The following is a 17,791-nucleotide window of genomic DNA, read 5'->3' as shown; positions in this document are numbered from 1 at the left end:
TGAGAATTTCAAAATGGTTGTATTTCCTTCTCGTGGGATGTCGTCTGAAGCAACTCAACAGGGAACACACGAGAAATGTGTTTGCTTAGCCAGGCATGAAATACACACACATAAACGTACAAACTCCCCGTTCCACCAACTCTGGCAATCTATTAACATGTACATCACCAGACTTCTCATTAGGCAGGGAGATGACTGGGCTTCTCCTTGGGTTTCTGTGCTGACATCTCTCCTCTCCCCCAGGCCTTCCTATTTGCCATTACAAATAGGGCGGGGAATGGAGGAGGAAATTCACCTTGGCCAAGAATCTATCTTGATTTCCATCAGATTAAAATGCATCTTTTCCAATTACTTCCCTTTAATGATAATTACGTAAAGCACTGTGAATATAGATTTGAGCCAAAGCAATCCTTGATTGGTAGGAAGGCAGCATGTGTAAAATAATCTTACTAATAATAGCTAAAATTTATTGAGCACTTACTATGTGCCAGACATTGTACTAAGCACCTCATGTATATTTTCTCACTTAATCTTTATTATAATGCTCACTATTTGGGAGCCTCTGGGCTTATTCCTCTTGGTAGAACCTATCATAATGTCTTAATTTGTTTTAAGTATATGTCGTTGTTAGTTAGTGGAACACTGGTGGCGCAGTGGTTAAGAGCTACGGCTGCTAACCAAAAGACTGGCAGTTCAAATCCACCAGCTGCTCCTCAGAAACCCTATGGGGCAGTTCTACCCTGTCTTACGGGGTCACCATGAGTCAGACCCCATTGTTGTTGTTGTTAGTTGCCACTGAGTGGACTCTGGCTCATGGCAACCTCACGTGTGCAGACTAGAACTGCTCCATAGGGTTTTGAAGGCTGTGACTTTTCTGAAGCAGATTGCCAGGCCTGTCTTCCAAGGAGCCTTGGCCGGGTTTGGACTGCCGATCTTTCATCTAGCAGTCACATGCTTAAATGTTTGCGCCACCCAGGGACTCCTGGAACTGATCATAATAAATATTTTTAACAGAAGTAATAAGAGAGAGCAGTAGTTGGGGAAAGGAAAGTGGAGGTAAATTGGTGGCAGAGTGGAAAGGGAAGGAATTGATTATATGCCTGTGTGTGCCAGGCAGTTTACTGGTGCTCCTGTGACTTAAGTGTGTGGGAGGGGTTGACCTCATGTCCTAATACCAAGCTGGTAGCTAGACTCTGCGTGGTGGAGTTATGGGGTCTGACCCAAGCCCCAAAGAAGTGCTTTTTCTTCTTCACCCATCTCTGAGATCAATCTCCAACCCCAAATGAAACAAAAAACATGGAGAAATACGATGAAAAGACCCAAGTACCTGAATTTCTGGAACGATGGGGCCTTTCTCTGCACAGGAACTGGCAAAGGACGTCAGTGGGGATGGAGACACAACAGGGTTGGGGCGGGCGAAGTTGCTCAGGTCACAGCTGGGAATCTCATTCTCCTCGTGTCGCATGATGATGGTTTCCATGACAAAGAAGCGATCCCAGGGCAGCCACAGGGTATGCTCCTGTGTGATGAAAGGTGCCCGCTCGAACCGCAGGATGATGGAGATGCCGCCATTTGTGACCAAGTCAAAGCTGTTTGGGAGGGAAGGGTTGGGGAGGAGTGGAAAAGGGGGAGCAGAAAATGCAGGAAACAAAGGAGGAGGAGGAGGAGAAAGGGAAACAGAGAAAGAGAAAATTAAACCAAAGGGTCTGAGGACTTGTTGAAGGAGACTCTAAAACCTAAAAACTTGACTGCAGCTGCAAACAGAGACAGAGATTCAAGAAAGCATTTATTGTAAAATGATTCCCCTTAGAGAATTTGCTGATGCAAAATTAATAAACACTGCTACGGAGAGCCATTTGTCAGGACACAGGTCAGCAGAGAAATCCTCTGCTATGGTGCTTCTAGTACATATGGCATCTTAAATTTGTTAGAGCTGAAGCCCAGTGAAAAGTCAGCTAAATCAAGTAGAAGGAGCCCTGGTCTGGGTAAAGACGCTTAAGCCTAGTTCTGGCTTTGCCTTCAACTACTGCATGATCTTGGGTAAGTCACTAAAACTCTATTACCCTCAATTTTTTCATCTCTAAAATGCAAAGGTTCAACTGAATTTCTTCTTAAGTCACCAAGATTCTATGACTTCAAAGCAATTTTAACTTTGATTATGATTACTCAACAAAGGCCTTTGGGATTATACAATAGCTAAGCTGTTTAGAGACGGGCACTATTAGAATCATAGTCTCTTAGAAGGGAAAGGGGAACCAGAAGACTCTGGATCCCACCCCTGAACTGAGAGGAGATCACTGTTGACAGCATCAGAGAGAGCTGGTCATCCAGCCTTTGCTCTCTTGCCTCTGAGGATGGTAGGAAGGTCCTCTGAGCAGTAACCTGCCTTGCTAGTCCTACTTCTGTCTATGGAACCACACCAAATTGGTCTGCTCTGTGATGGGGTCTTGGGGTCCCATCCCATCCTAGATGACACATTATCAGGCCTCTCTTGTAAAGTGTGAATTTCAGGCTTGCAGGGACTGTATAGACAGGGTCTTCCTTACCTTACCCTAAAACATCTTGTGCCCAAATAGGGCCTGGCCAGTAACTTGAGGACAGCTCTGTTTTTGGTTCTGATAGCCTAATTTCCATCACCTGCAGACAAACCTAGTAAGGCACTTGCCCATCCAAGCCTTGGAAATTCTGAGGAATTTGTTTGTACACCCCAATATTCTGACACTGCCCAGCCCCACAGAGAGCCTAATCTGTGTGTTCCACAGTCACATACTCAGAGGCCAGATGAGCTCAAATTACAGACAACAATAAAGGATGCCCAGGTGTAAACCAAGGTATGTAACTAATCCTGCAGGCCAGGTTGTCTAGAGTGCTTGGCTGCTATTTGAGATCTTATGTTCAGTGTGGAACAAGACCTCAGACCAGAATTTTGTGTCCTCCTTCTCCTCCCCACCAAGAAAACCCCAAACAAACCAGAAAGTTTAAAATTAAGTAACAGTTGAGCTGTCGGAAGGAAATTTAGCAGTCATCTGATTAAATCCCCTCCCCCAATTTGATGCCTTAGTCCCTTCTACAGAATCACCATCAATAGCCATTTAGTTCCTGCTTGCTGTACAGAGGACTGTCTCATCTTTGGCTAGCTCTGAAGGTTAGACAGCTTATTTTTGGACTTGAGCCTGGGTCCCTCGTCTTATATTTCCTTATTCCTAGGACCTGATTCTACCCACTGGGCTTACTTCAAACTAGTCTGTTTCCTGTGCCCTTTGACAGACCTTCAGGTCTTGGAAACAGTGATTCTGTCCACATGTCACTCCCTGGCTGAGGCATCTCTTTGGCAAGAATCCTTTTAGCTATTACTTTTAGGGTACATTTTTAAGACCTGTCCTCATCTTGCTTTTCTGGATGGAAATCTCCTCCTAACTATCAAACTTGACAACTCAAACTTCACCTTCTTATCACAACTTTACCCAGTCAGAATTGTAGCTCTTTCCCCTGGGTTCCCATCACACCACGTACACTCCCTCTTACAGCCCACATCACATTGCACCATAATGGCTCATTTAGCTCTCTGGCACACAGATATTGTCTGTTTCCTCTCATCCTTCCCAGAACCTAGCCGAGTGTTTGAGGATTAAAAGTTTAGAGAATGAACACAGGAGGGAGACACTGTTAATGTCTTCTGACTGCCCACTAATCCCTCTAAGTTCCTCCTTACTTTGGCTGTTACTGCAAATCAACCCAACTTTCACCTGTGCAGTTGGTTTCGAAGATCCTGATGCAGGCCCTCACCTTTATCCCTGATAAACCCACGTTACGGGAGAAGGCCTATTGCTCCAGCTTGCTCTTCCCACCTCTAGAAAAACTGCAAGGATTTTGCAATGAACTTCCCTGTCCTGGTGCCAAATCTTGCTCCTACAACACGGCATCCCCAGCTTCGGGTTCCTAAGCTCCAAAGCCTGACTCTTTCCTCCTGTCCTTTGTAGGAACTCCTCACTTGTTTTGTCTGCTCCTCATTCAGCCCCTTCAGGACCTGTGCTTTGGGCCTCACCATTCTTTACTAAGTAATAACTGAGAAACACCAGGGAAGCTGTGCATTTTGAACCAAGATTTCAGGTTTTGGCTTTCCAGGAGAATATCCATGGTTTTGGGGAAATACCCAGAGAACAACTTTTCTGTCACAGAGCTGAACAGCATCTGTGCTTTGATTTTTTTTTGTGTGTGTGTGTGTGTGACAGATCATTTGATAGAACCGTCAAACAGAATTTTGGTCTGCTTTATGGGTTCCCTTCATGAGAGGCTGAGTGTGGGGAGAGAGGGACACAAACATGAAGACATTCTCAAGGCTGTGAGCAAGCTGAGGTCAGCTGGCCTTGCCAAGAGCTGGGGTTTAATGGGTTGGGGCCAGTCCTGCTCATCTGGAGGGGAAAACCCTGCTGTGGATTTGAATGTCACTCCAACCCCCCAGGCGAAGCCTGGTTCTCAGATGAAGCCCAAAAAGCTTAGGACCAGTCTGAGCACTGCCACATATTGCAGAGGTGAGCTACTTCACCTCTCTGAGCTTCCATTTCCTTATCTGTAAAATGAAGTTGGTGACTCTAATCACTTGGCAGGGTTATTAATTAGGTAGGTGGGATAATGAATGGGAAAAGCACAGTGCCCCCCACATTCCCTAGGCAGCATGCTCTGTATAATCCCATTTTTTAATTCAGTGAGCCTGAACTGCTTCTCTTGTCTGCTATTCTTTTAATTTTTCTTCATGACTTCTATTTTCTATCTTTTTAGCTACCCCTTCACATATATAACAAACAGGGATCTTCGGACACTAAGAGAACAAGTATTGCCTTTCTTATACATTAAGCTATATCTAGTTGAGAAGAAAATTTAAGCCTCGTAATGCATTGGTATGAATTGTTCTGAAACTCAAGTTCCAACTTGTAGCAATTGTGGCAACTATGACATTATTTAGGAAGCTGATGTAGGAAACATGGCTGATATGTACCTCCAAGGATTTCCCATGCTCTTAAGGAGGAACAGAAATTGAAGGGGTAGCACAAACAGAAGAAATCAATGCCTGGATGTTTTAGACAGTGAACTTTTCTCAAGGGACATACAAGACTCTGGTGTGTTTTATGGATTCAACCTAACCAAGCTGAGCAGGGTGTGAGGACTAATGGTTTGCTATCTCACATGGGTGAGTGATAAGTTTCACGGCAAAAAAAAGGCCGGGAGGGGGTATGGTGACTTTTTTTGATGATTGTTTTGCAGCAGGAAATAATGTAGTCAGAATACCTGTTGCCTGTGATGCTCATACCTGCCATTTCCATAAAGCAGGCAGCCCAGAACTTGCAGGTAGAAAAGACAGAACATAATGAGGGAGATTCCCTCATGGTGTAGTGGAAGTCTGCACTGAGGTGCTCCCTGGGAAGGAGTGTGTGCAGGGTAGGTAGCAGTGGACTGGCCAGGCGAGATTACCCCAAGGGCTGGCCACCAACCTCTTCTGGCTGGCTCCTTCCCCATTCACATGGTGTGAGAGGAGGGGAAAGGATGGCACTCCCCAGGCAAAACTTGCCAATTCTGTCTAAGAGGCACACATGTCTACAAACAGATGAGCCCCTACTTCATTATCACCTCGGCCGGGCCATGTTCACATCTGATATTGGATTAAAGAGGTGCTAAAATCAATCAGCCTGGAGCATAATTTCCAATACGGAGTGAAAATCAACCTTATGGGCCCACACTTAGCCAGATGGACCGTCACCACCTGATTTTATTAAAAATAGAGGACTTGTCACCACTGACAGCCTAAATATTCCACTTTCCTCTTCCCCCTTTCTCCAAAATGTTCTCATTGCCTGTTCTAACCATCACCTTCTTATCATTGAATAATTTGTAACTTTAATAAACAGCTAATGTTTATTGTATACTTACAATGTGCCAGACACTAGAAATAATCAGAGTGGGACAGGGAACTGAGTTATACTATGCAAAGGTGCAGAAACCCTGGTGGCATAGTAGTTAAGAGCTATGGCTGCTAACCAAAAGCTTGGCAGTTCAAATCCACCAGGCACTCCTTGGAAACCCTATGGGGCAGTTCTACTCTGTTCTCTAGGGTCACTATGAGTTGGAATTGACTCGACAGCAATGGCTTTGGTTTTTTTTTTTTTTTGGTACGAGAAGGTGCATCCCCATCCATCATATCATCTAGTTCTGACAACCAATTGCAAGGGAGAGAATATTAGGACAACTCAATAGATGAATAAATTGAGGCTTAAAGAGGTAAGGAGATTTGCTTAAGGACACATAGCTAGCAAATAGACAAGCTGGGGCTATGAAGGAAGCTGTTCGTCATTTTACTGATATTTCTCCGATGAATTTAAACATCAGAATTCTGTCATCACCCAATAGCAGGCTGATAGTCACTTTCATAGACCTAGGTGGCAGAATGTAAACCATACAACAGGAATGGCTAAGACATCTGGAGCAGTCTGGTCTGTAGAAAGTGGTCCAAGTGACTGTATTTTACAACATAAGCCATGGAGCAGGATAATATGTACAAGGTACCCTATGCTTACCCTGAGAACCAGATGAGAAAAAACAGCTTACTCTATAGTCAAAGGGATTTAGGCCAGAGTCAGATAAAACATCATACAGCTAGTGAGTTGTAGAGATGAACATTTGAATTCAGGTCCTCTGAATCCAAGACCCATGCTTTTTCCATGTTGTTACTCCAGCAGCAAGGCCATGAGAGCAGGGAGGTCAGAAGGGCAGAACCTTCACTCTCTCAGGTCCACAAAAGGTCTCCTACCTGCCATCTTGCCTGCTGATTGTGTACCCAAAGAGAGGATTATTGACGAAACTGATGTTCACACCAACCAGTGGGGTCCCATCTGATGTCATCACTTGACCACGGATGACACATGCGTGCCTGTGGGAAAAGAAGAGAGAATAAAGTGATTGACCTTTCATGCACAGATCCTGGCTGGCAGGAAACCCCTGGATATCAGAAGACAGAAGGCAGGTCATGCGGACACATCTGGCATCCAGGGGCTCATGATATTCACTCAAGATAAAGGATAATCTTTTTTATATATTGCCTCAAATTAAGGCACGGATGTTCCCCTGAGAGAACTACTCTTAGGAGTAGTTAAAGACAAAGGGATAAAACTGATCCCAAAGGGTAGTACAGTGTGGTTATATGTGTAGATTTTGTAGTAGGGTGACCTGAGTTCAAATCCCAGCTCTGCCACTTCCTAGCTCTCTAAACTTACTCTTTGAGCATCTCTTTTTTCATCCTGGTACAGAGTAAGCTCCATAAATGCCAGTGATTATTACTGTCACTAATAGTTTCATTAGAAGTGAATATACAAGAAAGTGAACAAAGTAGAGGGTACTTCCTCTCACCTGGCATTAGAGACAGGAGAAGGGCAGAAGAGTAGGTTCTGGAACCTGTCACCTCTCCCAGCATCCCCAACTCTATATCCTCCCTTTTCCTTTCCCTCTAATTCTAGGCAACAAGCCATCTGTTTTCCCCAAACTTGCCAGGCTAATGTAGTTTAAAATCTCTTTACCTGTGCAATGTTCTTCCATCTGCCTAGAATGACATTCTTGTACCCTTCTCCAAACATTCTCATCCTGTAAAACCCAGATGCAAAAGATGCCTCTTCCCTAAAGCTTTTCTTGATGCCCGTAATCAGAATTAATCACTCTGTCCCCCAAACCTAATATCAACACCACGACACCTTAACATACCATACATGTTTTTCTTTTCCACTAGATTGTGAGCTCTTTGAGATTAGGGCCAAGGTTCTTTCTTCTCTCCACAGTACATAGACTATGCCTAACGAGTACTAGCTCATTGTTAAAAAATGGTGGACTGAGCAAATAAGGACAATTAAAGATCATCTACAATGACATTTTTCAAATATTTCATAAACATAACCTTTTAGAGGATGACATTTTATAAAGACTCTAAGACGGAAAACAAATAAAAACAAAATCTGTTCTAGATGAAGTAGAGGTGGGGGACCCTTTTTCCCCTTGGGGTGATTCTGAAGACAACTCTGTAGAATCTTAGTCTCTGGAGAAGTCAGATGGAAACTCACTAAGTGGAACGCTGTCATTTTCTGAAGAGGAAATGGGGTTCAGAGAGTTGTCCAAAGTCACACACAGAGGTAGTGGTAGAACCAGGTCTTGAATTGGGAACTCACAACTCTGGGTCCAGTGCTCTAGATGAGTCTGTTTACCACTGGCAATGGGTTAACGTGAAGGAGCTCATAGGTGTCAAAGTCCTAAGGGATTAGGGTACTAGGTAGAAAGTTCTCACTGACAGGACAAATCTGAAATGAGAACGTAGGCTCTGCTAGTCGAACAACTGTCTCCGTTCACCTTGGTTCAGAAAGCTTTTTTCTTTCTGGCTCAGAGAAGAGCTACCAATGAACCCATGGGCTTTCATAAAAAAGATCTCTAACTCAGCCTCTGCTTTATTAGGTATCCACATCTCTACTTTCCTAGAGTGATAAACTTTTCCCCGTTTGACGAGAAAAGCAATTAACACCAGGCTTGTAGGCAGCTGGTCTCACCAGTGTCAGCTTGTCCTTTCGGAAGGCAAGAACAACTACCCACAATGCACCAAGCTCCTCACCCCCACCCCACCCCACCTCACCTCACTACACACAATCTGGTTAATGCTAATTCAGTCAGTGGTTTCCTTCCGAGGCCCTCGGTCTAAATGCAATTACAGGGCAAACAAGTTAAGCGGGAGAGGCTCAGCCAAGACTCTCAGTCCTGCTCTGAAGGTCTCTCGATATATTTATGTGAAATTATCTCTCTGCTAATGGGAAAGATTTATTCCAGCAATTGTATTCAGATGGTACTGAGAGATGCTTTCTTTAATGGAGGAAAATTGAATTTCTTATTGCTGGAACTTTGTCCTTCTAGAGAATTACTAACAGATCTCATCTCCTGGTGCTGGCTACTCTCCAGCCTTCTCCTGACATATGTGCCTTCGGATTCTGCCTGGACAATAACCAGCCCTCTGGGGATGGTTTCCTTTTTGGGGCTGCCCTGGCTGCTGCCCTTCACACACATGTGGGGCAGCCTCCTCTGATTTATCTGTCTTTGGGGATTTCCTGGTAATTGGGAAACACTAAATCAGCGCTGCTTGGCTATCATGTAGCCTCCACTTCGGCAAGCCAGAGCAGATGTAATTTTAGCCCAGGCTCCTGTGGATTGCTCTGGATTCTGGAGAAGATTAAGTTGACTCCCAGTGCCTCTGCAGGCCATAGAGGTCTCTTGCCAAAACAGGCATTTGGCTCAGGAATCAACTCCTGGAGAAAAACACTTCCATTTTCCTTCTGTCTGACTGTGATTTTCAGTTTCAAGAAAGCCCAGTTTAACACACATGCAGGCTTCCCTGGGACAAAGGAGAGGGGGAAGTTTTCCCGGTGGAGGCCTCTGAAATGTGTCTCCTGCCATGTGCTTTTGTCCAGAGAGGTTTGAAAAGATGTGAGTGCTGGGCTACCCGATGCTTGCTTTTTTCATCTGTTGATTTAATGGATACTACTTTTTTATCAGTGGTGTGCTGGTAAATGTTTAACGACCAGCTTAAAAAAAGAGAAAAGATAAACAGCCTTAATTTGTAGTGTTTTCCTATTTCTGTGGTATAAATCCTTCCACCATAGCCAATTTCAAGCTACTAATGTGATGTGTTCCATTATACAGTATTCCCACCATCAAACCAAACCGGTCGCTGTTGAGTTGATTCCGACTCATAGTGAAGCTACAGGACAGAGGAGAACTGCCCCATAGGGTTTCCAAGGAGTGGATGGTGGATTGGAACTGCCAGTCTTTTGGTCAGCAGCCATAGATCTTAACCACTGTGCCACCAGGGCTCCAATTCCCACCACAGAGATACAATAAACCCCAAACCCACTGCTCTAGAGTTGAATTATGACTCATAGCAACCCTATCCCTACTGCTGTTCCAACTTACAGAGACCCTATAGAACAGAGTAAAACTACCCCATAGGGTTTCCAAGGCTGTAAACTTTTATGGGAGCAGATTGCTGCAGTCCTAAATAATCTCAAGAGCAAAGGTAATAGTAACTATAGTAAAATAGCAAGGATGTGATGAGTTTTGAGTATTTGCTACCTTTGTTTTTAAGCTACGGCTGCTAACCAAAAGGTCAGCAGTTTGAATCCACCAGGTGCTCCTTGAAAACTCTGTGGGGCAGATCTACTTTGTCCTATAGGGTCACTATGAGTCGGAATTGACTCGATGGCAATGGTTTTTTTTGTTTGTTTATAAAATTTTTAATTTTACAGAATTTGATTTTTAATACCGACCATGTTTAACAACTAGCTTGCAAGATTCTTAAACATTTAATAGTCAGCTCTTGTGAGCTCTTCTGCACATCGCTGGACCAATGACCCAACACTAAGGGTCCGTCAACTTGCTCAGTGCAGGGGATGTGGTAAAGAAATGGTTGCTACTTTGTGAAGTTCCATAATGGAAGACTACTTTGGTGAGAACCCATTAAAATGGAGGAACAGATCACTGTCACCAACTTGGCTTTCCAGCTGGCTCGTATGATCCTCTTATCACCAGTCCTATATTTGGTGTGTTTTTGTTTCTCTTGGTCACTGTCCTAGCATAATAGAGTGTTGGGGGTGTTGTTTTCTACTCATCTGCAGAGTCCCATCTAAGCTGTCATCACCTCAGTGAGGCTGTCACCAATTCTTCCTGTCACAATTAATCACCCCCTCCTCTGGGATTCTCCACACCTTATGAGCATGTCCACTACTGAAGCTGTCACATAATTATATCATTCACATTCCCATAGCTACCTTACAGGCTTACACATGAGCCAGAGGAGGGCTGGGACCACATTTCAGGGTGACTAGGGTAAGCGTCACTCATAGTGACTCGAAATTGACTTGATGGCAATGGGTAGGGTAAGCATGAAAGGAGCCCTGGTGGTGCAATAGTTAAGCACTTGGCTGCTAACCGAAAGGTTAGCGGGAGGAATCTACCAGCAGCTCCTTGGACGAAAAGACCTGGTGATCTATTCCCATAAAGATTACAGACTTGGAAACTCTATGGGGCAATTATACTTTGTCCTATAAGATCACTATAAGTCGGAATCGACTCAATGGCATACAACAACAGCAACAGGGTAAGGATGGGCTTGTTCCCTGAGTGTTTGTTGAGGGAAATACGATCAAGTAACTGAAGCTCAGAGAGAGATTTGCTCAAGGCCACATGGCGAGGAACTCTGTTGGTGGAGCTGACACTCAAACCTAGGTCTTCTTAATTCCAAGTCTTTATTCTTTCTACTGTGTTATGTACCTGCAGTCGCAAAATTCATTTTCCTTTAATTCAACAAACTGGGCACCTACTGTGAGGCAGGCACTGTGTGTATGTTGGAGTTACAGAAATGTGTCAGTTATAGTCCCTAGGTTGCTCACAAATGCCAATGAGAAATGCCTTGCTGTAGTTTTCTCTGACACCAGTGAGTCAACACATGGGTTTGGCATATGTCAGGCAGCTGGGATACAAAATAAGCAATTAGTCTGAGTGCACTCTGCCAGGAAGGAGCACTTGTGCCAGGCCAAGGGGGGGCATCAAACATGACCTTAGACCAACTATATACTCAAGGTCTGACTGAGGTGCCCCTGCTGATGCCAGCCAGGGGAGGATCTGTCTGACCGCTTCCTGAGGACCGTGGCCAGGCTTGGGATCAAGAGAAGAATCCGTTGGAGAGACACACCACTTAAAACAGAATGAAATAAATAAAAAACTAACCTCAAGCGTCACTCAGAGATAAGTAGTAGGGGTGTGGTGGGAAGAGCCCTGGTCAGGGAGCCAGAGTCCTAGTTCTGACCCTGCTACCAACTAACTGTATGACCTTGGATAGTCACCATACCTCTCTGGACTTCCATTCTCTCATTAGTGAATTGTAGCCTAATGCTTTCCCAACCTGATATAAAATGGAACCCAATACAAGCTGAAGAATTTATAATTGTTTTCATCTGGTGCTACCCATGCCAGCCCAAGTAACTACTATACGCAGCTTTGGAAACTTAATGGAGCGCATACAAAGTTTATACTTATCTCTGAATTGTCCCCTCTGTCTGGAAATTTCCACCTATCCTGTCCACCTAAAAACGACCTGCTCATCCTGCAGGGTCCAGCTGGAGCTCTCAGCAAAAGTACCTACCAATCTCATCCCTCTAGGTTGCCTCTGTATATACTGAGTGCTGTCACATTATTGGGACAATATTTTTCCTCCAGCAGACCATAAGCTCCTTGAAGACAGGGACCTCATCTCCCTTATTGCTGCATTCCTTACATTGAGCATAGCTGATATACTCATTGACACATTTCTGCATGGGCAACAGAAAGTCTCCTCCAAACCAAATGTTTGCTCTGGAATTTGCATGTACCACACAGAGTAAGCTCCTGACAAATTATTTACTGACTGAATAAAGAACTGATGTACATGTGTAACTTAAATTGGGAGGTGATGTCCGAGAACTTTGAGCTAGCTGATCTTGACAGGGATATGGTTAGAGAACCTGGGGTTGGAAAGGTGGGCTACATCCCAAGGCTTGGGTCCCTTTGGTAGCCTTCCTTGGGAGGACTCCCTTGGCCTCAGCTTGCAGCCCTACTGCCTTGATACTACATCCTTCTCATCTGTACTACCTTTGTTTTGGAAACTAAAAAAATCACGCCAGATATTTTAGATTTGTTATGCAGTGAATGTTATACAAGCAGATAAAGGAAGGTGAAGGAAGAAAAGCTGCAGCTTTTAACTTTTTTGTTATTAAATGCAAATAGCTAATTAAGGTGGCATTTAGGGGACTGGAACAATCATTTTGGGATCTAAGTGGCAAATAGTAACTCTAACCTTTTGGTCCTTTAAAGTATTTGCTACTCTGTGCTACTATTGGTTACGTAATTCACTCCTTTGCAGTACGTACTTTAATAAGATTTATATGCCACACTTGAACAAACCCTTAAACCATTTTCTGGTAACTCATGCTGACTGAATGTTGATCTTTCTAGCATCTATTACAGTTTATCCATAGTCTTATAAAATCCTTACCTGGGCCCAAATGAGAAGACCCATTCCCAGCCTGTCAAATTACCACTGGGCGGGGGGCGGGTGGTGGTGGGGGTTCCACAGTCAAATCCTAACACTGTCAACTATATTGTTTCCAAGACTATCAAAGGCTGATCCGTAGCTCTCTCTTGCTAGCTTTCCATATATCTGCCTTGGTTTCCTTAACCAGCTTCTCTGACGTGAAATCTTCCACCCATGTACATATTCTTGGGAACTTGCTAATCTTGAAATGTTAGAATCAGAAGAAACTTCCAGATCATCTCTTCCAAAGCCCTCATTGTATAGGTGGGGAATAGTCTAGGCAGGGGAATGGACTTGCCCATTCTCAAACAGAGCTGCTGGGAGACAGGATTCAAATCCAGGCCTTGCCACTTATGATCTATGAGATCTTGGGAAAGTCACTTTGCCTGTCAAGTTACTTACTGTCTGACACAGATATGTACCTAACAAATTGAGAATCAATTTATTCTGCTTGCCTCAAAAATCAGAGGTAATATCATTACAGCAAGGCTCTTGAAATTTTTTTTGGTTGTACACCCTTTCTGGAAACATTTTAATTGCAGTGAAATATATATAACATTTGCCATTTCAACCATTTGCACATGGATGATTCAGTGACACTATTTATGTTCCCCATGTTGTACAACCATCACCGCTGTTTCCAAGTTTTTTCATTGCCCTTAAAAGAAACTCAGTGTTCCTTAAGCAATAATTCTCCATTTCTCCTTCCCACATGCCCTTAGTAACCACTAATAAACTCTGGTCTCTGTGTCTTTGCCTATTCTGGATATTTCGTAAAAATGGGATCATACAATATTTATCCTTCTGTGTCTGACTTATTTTACTCAGTACAATGTTTTCAAGGTTCGTTCATGTCGCAGCATGTATCAGAACTTCATTTCTCTTTACGGCTGAATAATATTCTATTGTATGTGTACAAACATTTTTGAATATGTTCCTTTGATATACATGTTTATTTATACATCTTATGCACCTGCCTACCATCACTAGCTAATACTTGAAGGTGTAATACACATTTGGTGCAAGGTTTAATGGGTTCAGGTTTGTATTTCAAATAGTCTTCTGGATAATTTTGAAATATTTGGTTACCTTTGCTAGATTCTTCATAATGTTAACTCTCTTGGCTAACTTTTTGTTAGATTCTCGATAATAATAATTTTTTTAGTTAACATTTTTTTAGATCTGAGGAGAGAGATCCTGATTGTTTTTAACCACACAGTATGGTTGAGAAGACTGTCCGAGGAGTGTAAGAAGTAAGCGTCTGCTGGGCCATTCTCTTGTTTTCTTGTTCTTGCGCTGTTAGGATCATCTTAAACCTGCAGTTCCTGTACAGGAATCTTTTCAAGTCACTTGACCATTTCATGAGCAACTTTGGTTAAAACTAGATTTTAGTTATTGGAGTATGACACAAAAACATCTCCACAGTTAGAACAAAGCACTAAACTCAGTACAAGTGTCCAACTCCTATTTTTCCGTTTGGAATTGGCCTCAGTTTAGACTCACCAAAGGCTTCCAGATCACTTGCTGGGAAGATGGAATAGGCATCAGGGGAAGTGCTCCAATTCATTACAGAAAAAAGCTTTCCTTCTCAGACTATTTTGTGTATGTTTGGGCAGAGGGAAACACAGAGACTCCTTCAGAGAAGTTTAAATTTTAAGATGGAAGGGACTTCAGGGTGACTGAGTCCAAGCCCCTCATTTTACAGGTGAGGTAGTTGATCTTTAGAGATGGGGTGGCACTTCTCTGCCAACACCTGGTAGTACCTGGGGTACCATCAGGTCTGCTACGATGCTCTGAACACCACATGGAGCCATCCAACAACAAGAAGGCCTGGCAACAACCAGTGTCTCCAGACTCCTGCAGAGCCCAATCACCAGAAGCCACCATTCTGTGACCTCCTATCTTTTTGTAGTTGTTGAGTTCCTTCAGACTTTAATCTCAGACTTCAGATTGAAGTATCAGGTCCCAGGCTGCAGCTCCAATCGCCTAAACCTGTGGGCAACCCTGGTCGCTTAATGCGGCATGCTTAGGCCTGAGTCCTTCACTAAGGAATTCTTTGGGATATTTTTTGCTGACTGACAAAGGTACACACAAGAACAGAGCCCTTGGCTATTCTCAAAACTACGTTTCCAGGGAGGTGAGCCCATTGGTTGCAGCAAGGGAGAAGTAGTACTGAGAGAGGCTGGTCAGCAGAGATCATTTTGGAGGAGCAAAGCTCCTGTTCTCTGGAGAGTTGGGTTGGCCATGTCTGAGGGATATGCTACTTGGTTCAGAAACACTGTCCATGTGGAGGCCCGGGACGTGTGCTGCATGTTTAGCTAGGATGTCCTCTATGTTGTGTAGTGAGAAACATGCTTCTATGAAGACCTCTCAGGAAGTGATTATCGGGTTAGAAAAATATGAAGCATCTCTGCTAAAACTTGACTCCAGATAAGCATCTCGTGGACAAGATTTTTCCACAACTATGTGTCCTGTCTTCTTGTGAGAACACAGAACAGGCCCTACTTCACCTGATTAAAAAAAAAAAAAAACTTCACCTGATAGGAAAGAGAAAAGTAGGATGGATTATAATTAGACTCATTTCCTGGGATAGGAGTTGATGCTGGGCAGACATGCAGCTATGGGGCCCTGGAGAGAATCTAGCTCAGCAGGCTGGATCTGACCATGTATGACAATACACAGGTGGCAGTTAAGGGAAGCAGTCACTCAAGGGACAAGGAGGAGGATCTGACAGGAGGAAAGACATGGCGATGGATGTGAACATCCAGTGTGTCACCAGGAAAAATGCCCGGTCCATAGACAGAGTGCAGCTAGAGCTCCAGACCCAAATGTGGCAAGGGTGGGAATCATACCAAGAGAAGGCAAGGCTTGAGTCCTTGTGTGGCTGGGGTGCCAGGTTGCTGAGATTAGGAACACACGCAGAGATGAAAGCCCAGGATTCAGGGACAAGGTGGAAACCCATTTGGCAGAGCTGGCAAGTAATGACTCAGACAGACAAAAATAGTAGGAAGGACTTGAAGCTGAGCAGCTGGGGTTGTTCTAAATCCTCCTCCTAGACAGGGATTGGTCCTAGAGGCCCACAAGGCTAAACCCATGGTGGAGTCACATGACCCTGGCTGTGATGGAAGGAAGAGGCAGAGGCAGAGGTAGAGGCAGGTGAGGTAGGCAGGGCCAGATCTCTCTCCTCTGCCAAAATACTGCCTAGAGGTAGCATCTCTCCACATCACAGCCACTAACTGTGGAATTCATTTAGAGATGCCTCTGGGATCTGACTGGAGGGCCAGTTAGACTCACTGCAGATGTTTGATAAATTCTGATCCTATATTCTCCATTGAGGACAATATTAATAATGTGAAGCGTGGCTCTTCAATATTTTAACTTCTTATTGCTTGAAATTTATCAGAGTTGGATGGAAATACAGAAAGTCTCTGACTTATAAGCACCAGAATTATTGCTTGAGAGAGCTCTGACTTGGAACTCTAGGTTCTCCAGGACTCAGGTTCTGCTATTAACTTGCTGAACCAATGGCTCTCTCCGGCCTGGAAGTTTCCTCTTGCATTACAAAGAGTTGATGATCTCAAGGCCCATTTGCCTCTGCCATGCTTTGATACTCTGACTTTTGCATTAATTATATAACTACACTGATGCTTCTCATTCCTCTCCCAGTTCTCATGGTAATAGTACAAGATACACAAATACTAATTCTATTGCTAATACTAACACAAACACTGTTATATAGTAATAATGGCTGCTAACACTTACTGAACAAATCTGTCTTGGAAGAAGTACAACCAGAATGCTCCATAGAAGGAAGGATGGTGAGACTGCGTCTTACATACTCTGGACATGTTATCAGGAGGGATCAGTTCTGGAGAAGGACATCATGCTTGGTAGAGTACATGGTCAGCAAAAGAGAGGACAACCCTCAAGGAGATGGACTGACACAGTGGCTGCAACAACGTGCTTAAACTAACAACGACTGTGAACATGGCAAAGGACCGGTAGTACAGAGTCGCTGTGAGTCGAAACCGACTTGACGGCACCTAACAAAAGCAAACACTTATGGAATGTTTACTGCTCTGACACCTAAGTGTATTACATTTCATTTAATTTTCACAACATCCCCATGAGGTATGTATTATTATCCTCATATGACAGATGGGGAAAGCAAGGCTCAGATATTAAGAGACTTGTCCAATATCACAGCAGCAAAAGCTGGGGTGGGAATTCAAACCTGGGCTGCCTGACTCTGAAGGCAGTGCTCTTGTGCACTCAGCTGTACTGCACATTAATTTCTTATTATGCTGTACAGTATTAGAGGGACAGTCAGGGCCACTGGAGTTATAGCAGCACCATGCTGTACAGATTGCCAAACTAAAGATTCTGAGAAAGTACATTAAGGACCTAGCAGGAAAGACGAGGGGGCAGTGGTAGTTCGGTGGTAGAATCTTCACCTTCCATGAGGGAGACCCCCTGCCCAAAACAAAACAAAAAACCCGTTGCTGTGGAGTCGATTCCAACTCATAGCAAACCTATAGGACAGAGTAGAACTGCCCCATAGGGTTTCCAAAGAGCACCTGGTGGATTTGAACTGCTGACCTTTTGGTTAGCAGCTCTAGCTCTTAGCCACTGTGCCACCGGGGTTTTGGC

The 17,791-nt window shown here is 43.9% G+C and overlaps 1 protein-coding gene across 2 annotated transcripts in view; it reads right to left on the bottom strand.

The window, feature by feature from the left end:
• TENM4 (teneurin transmembrane protein 4) overlaps positions 1-17,791 on the bottom strand; it is an 887,828-nt gene that overhangs the window by 75,902 nt on the left and 794,135 nt on the right. For both annotated transcript variants that reach the window (XM_049889686.1, XM_049889688.1), the window contains 2 exons: positions 6,803-6,922; positions 1,328-1,589 (listed from right to left, as the gene is read on the bottom strand). In XM_049889686.1, coding sequence (XP_049745643.1) covers positions 1,328-1,589; positions 6,803-6,922 — 382 coding nt within the window. The remainder of the gene's footprint in view (positions 1-1,327; positions 1,590-6,802; positions 6,923-17,791) is intronic.

The sequence above is a fragment of the Elephas maximus genome, chromosome 7, assembly GCF_024166365.1.
Source record: "Elephas maximus indicus isolate mEleMax1 chromosome 7, mEleMax1 primary haplotype, whole genome shotgun sequence".
In the NCBI taxonomy this organism is placed as follows: Eukaryota; Metazoa; Chordata; class Mammalia; order Proboscidea; family Elephantidae; genus Elephas; species Elephas maximus.
Note: the sequence above shows the minus strand (reverse complement) of the source record. Positions and strands in the feature narration are given on the sequence as shown.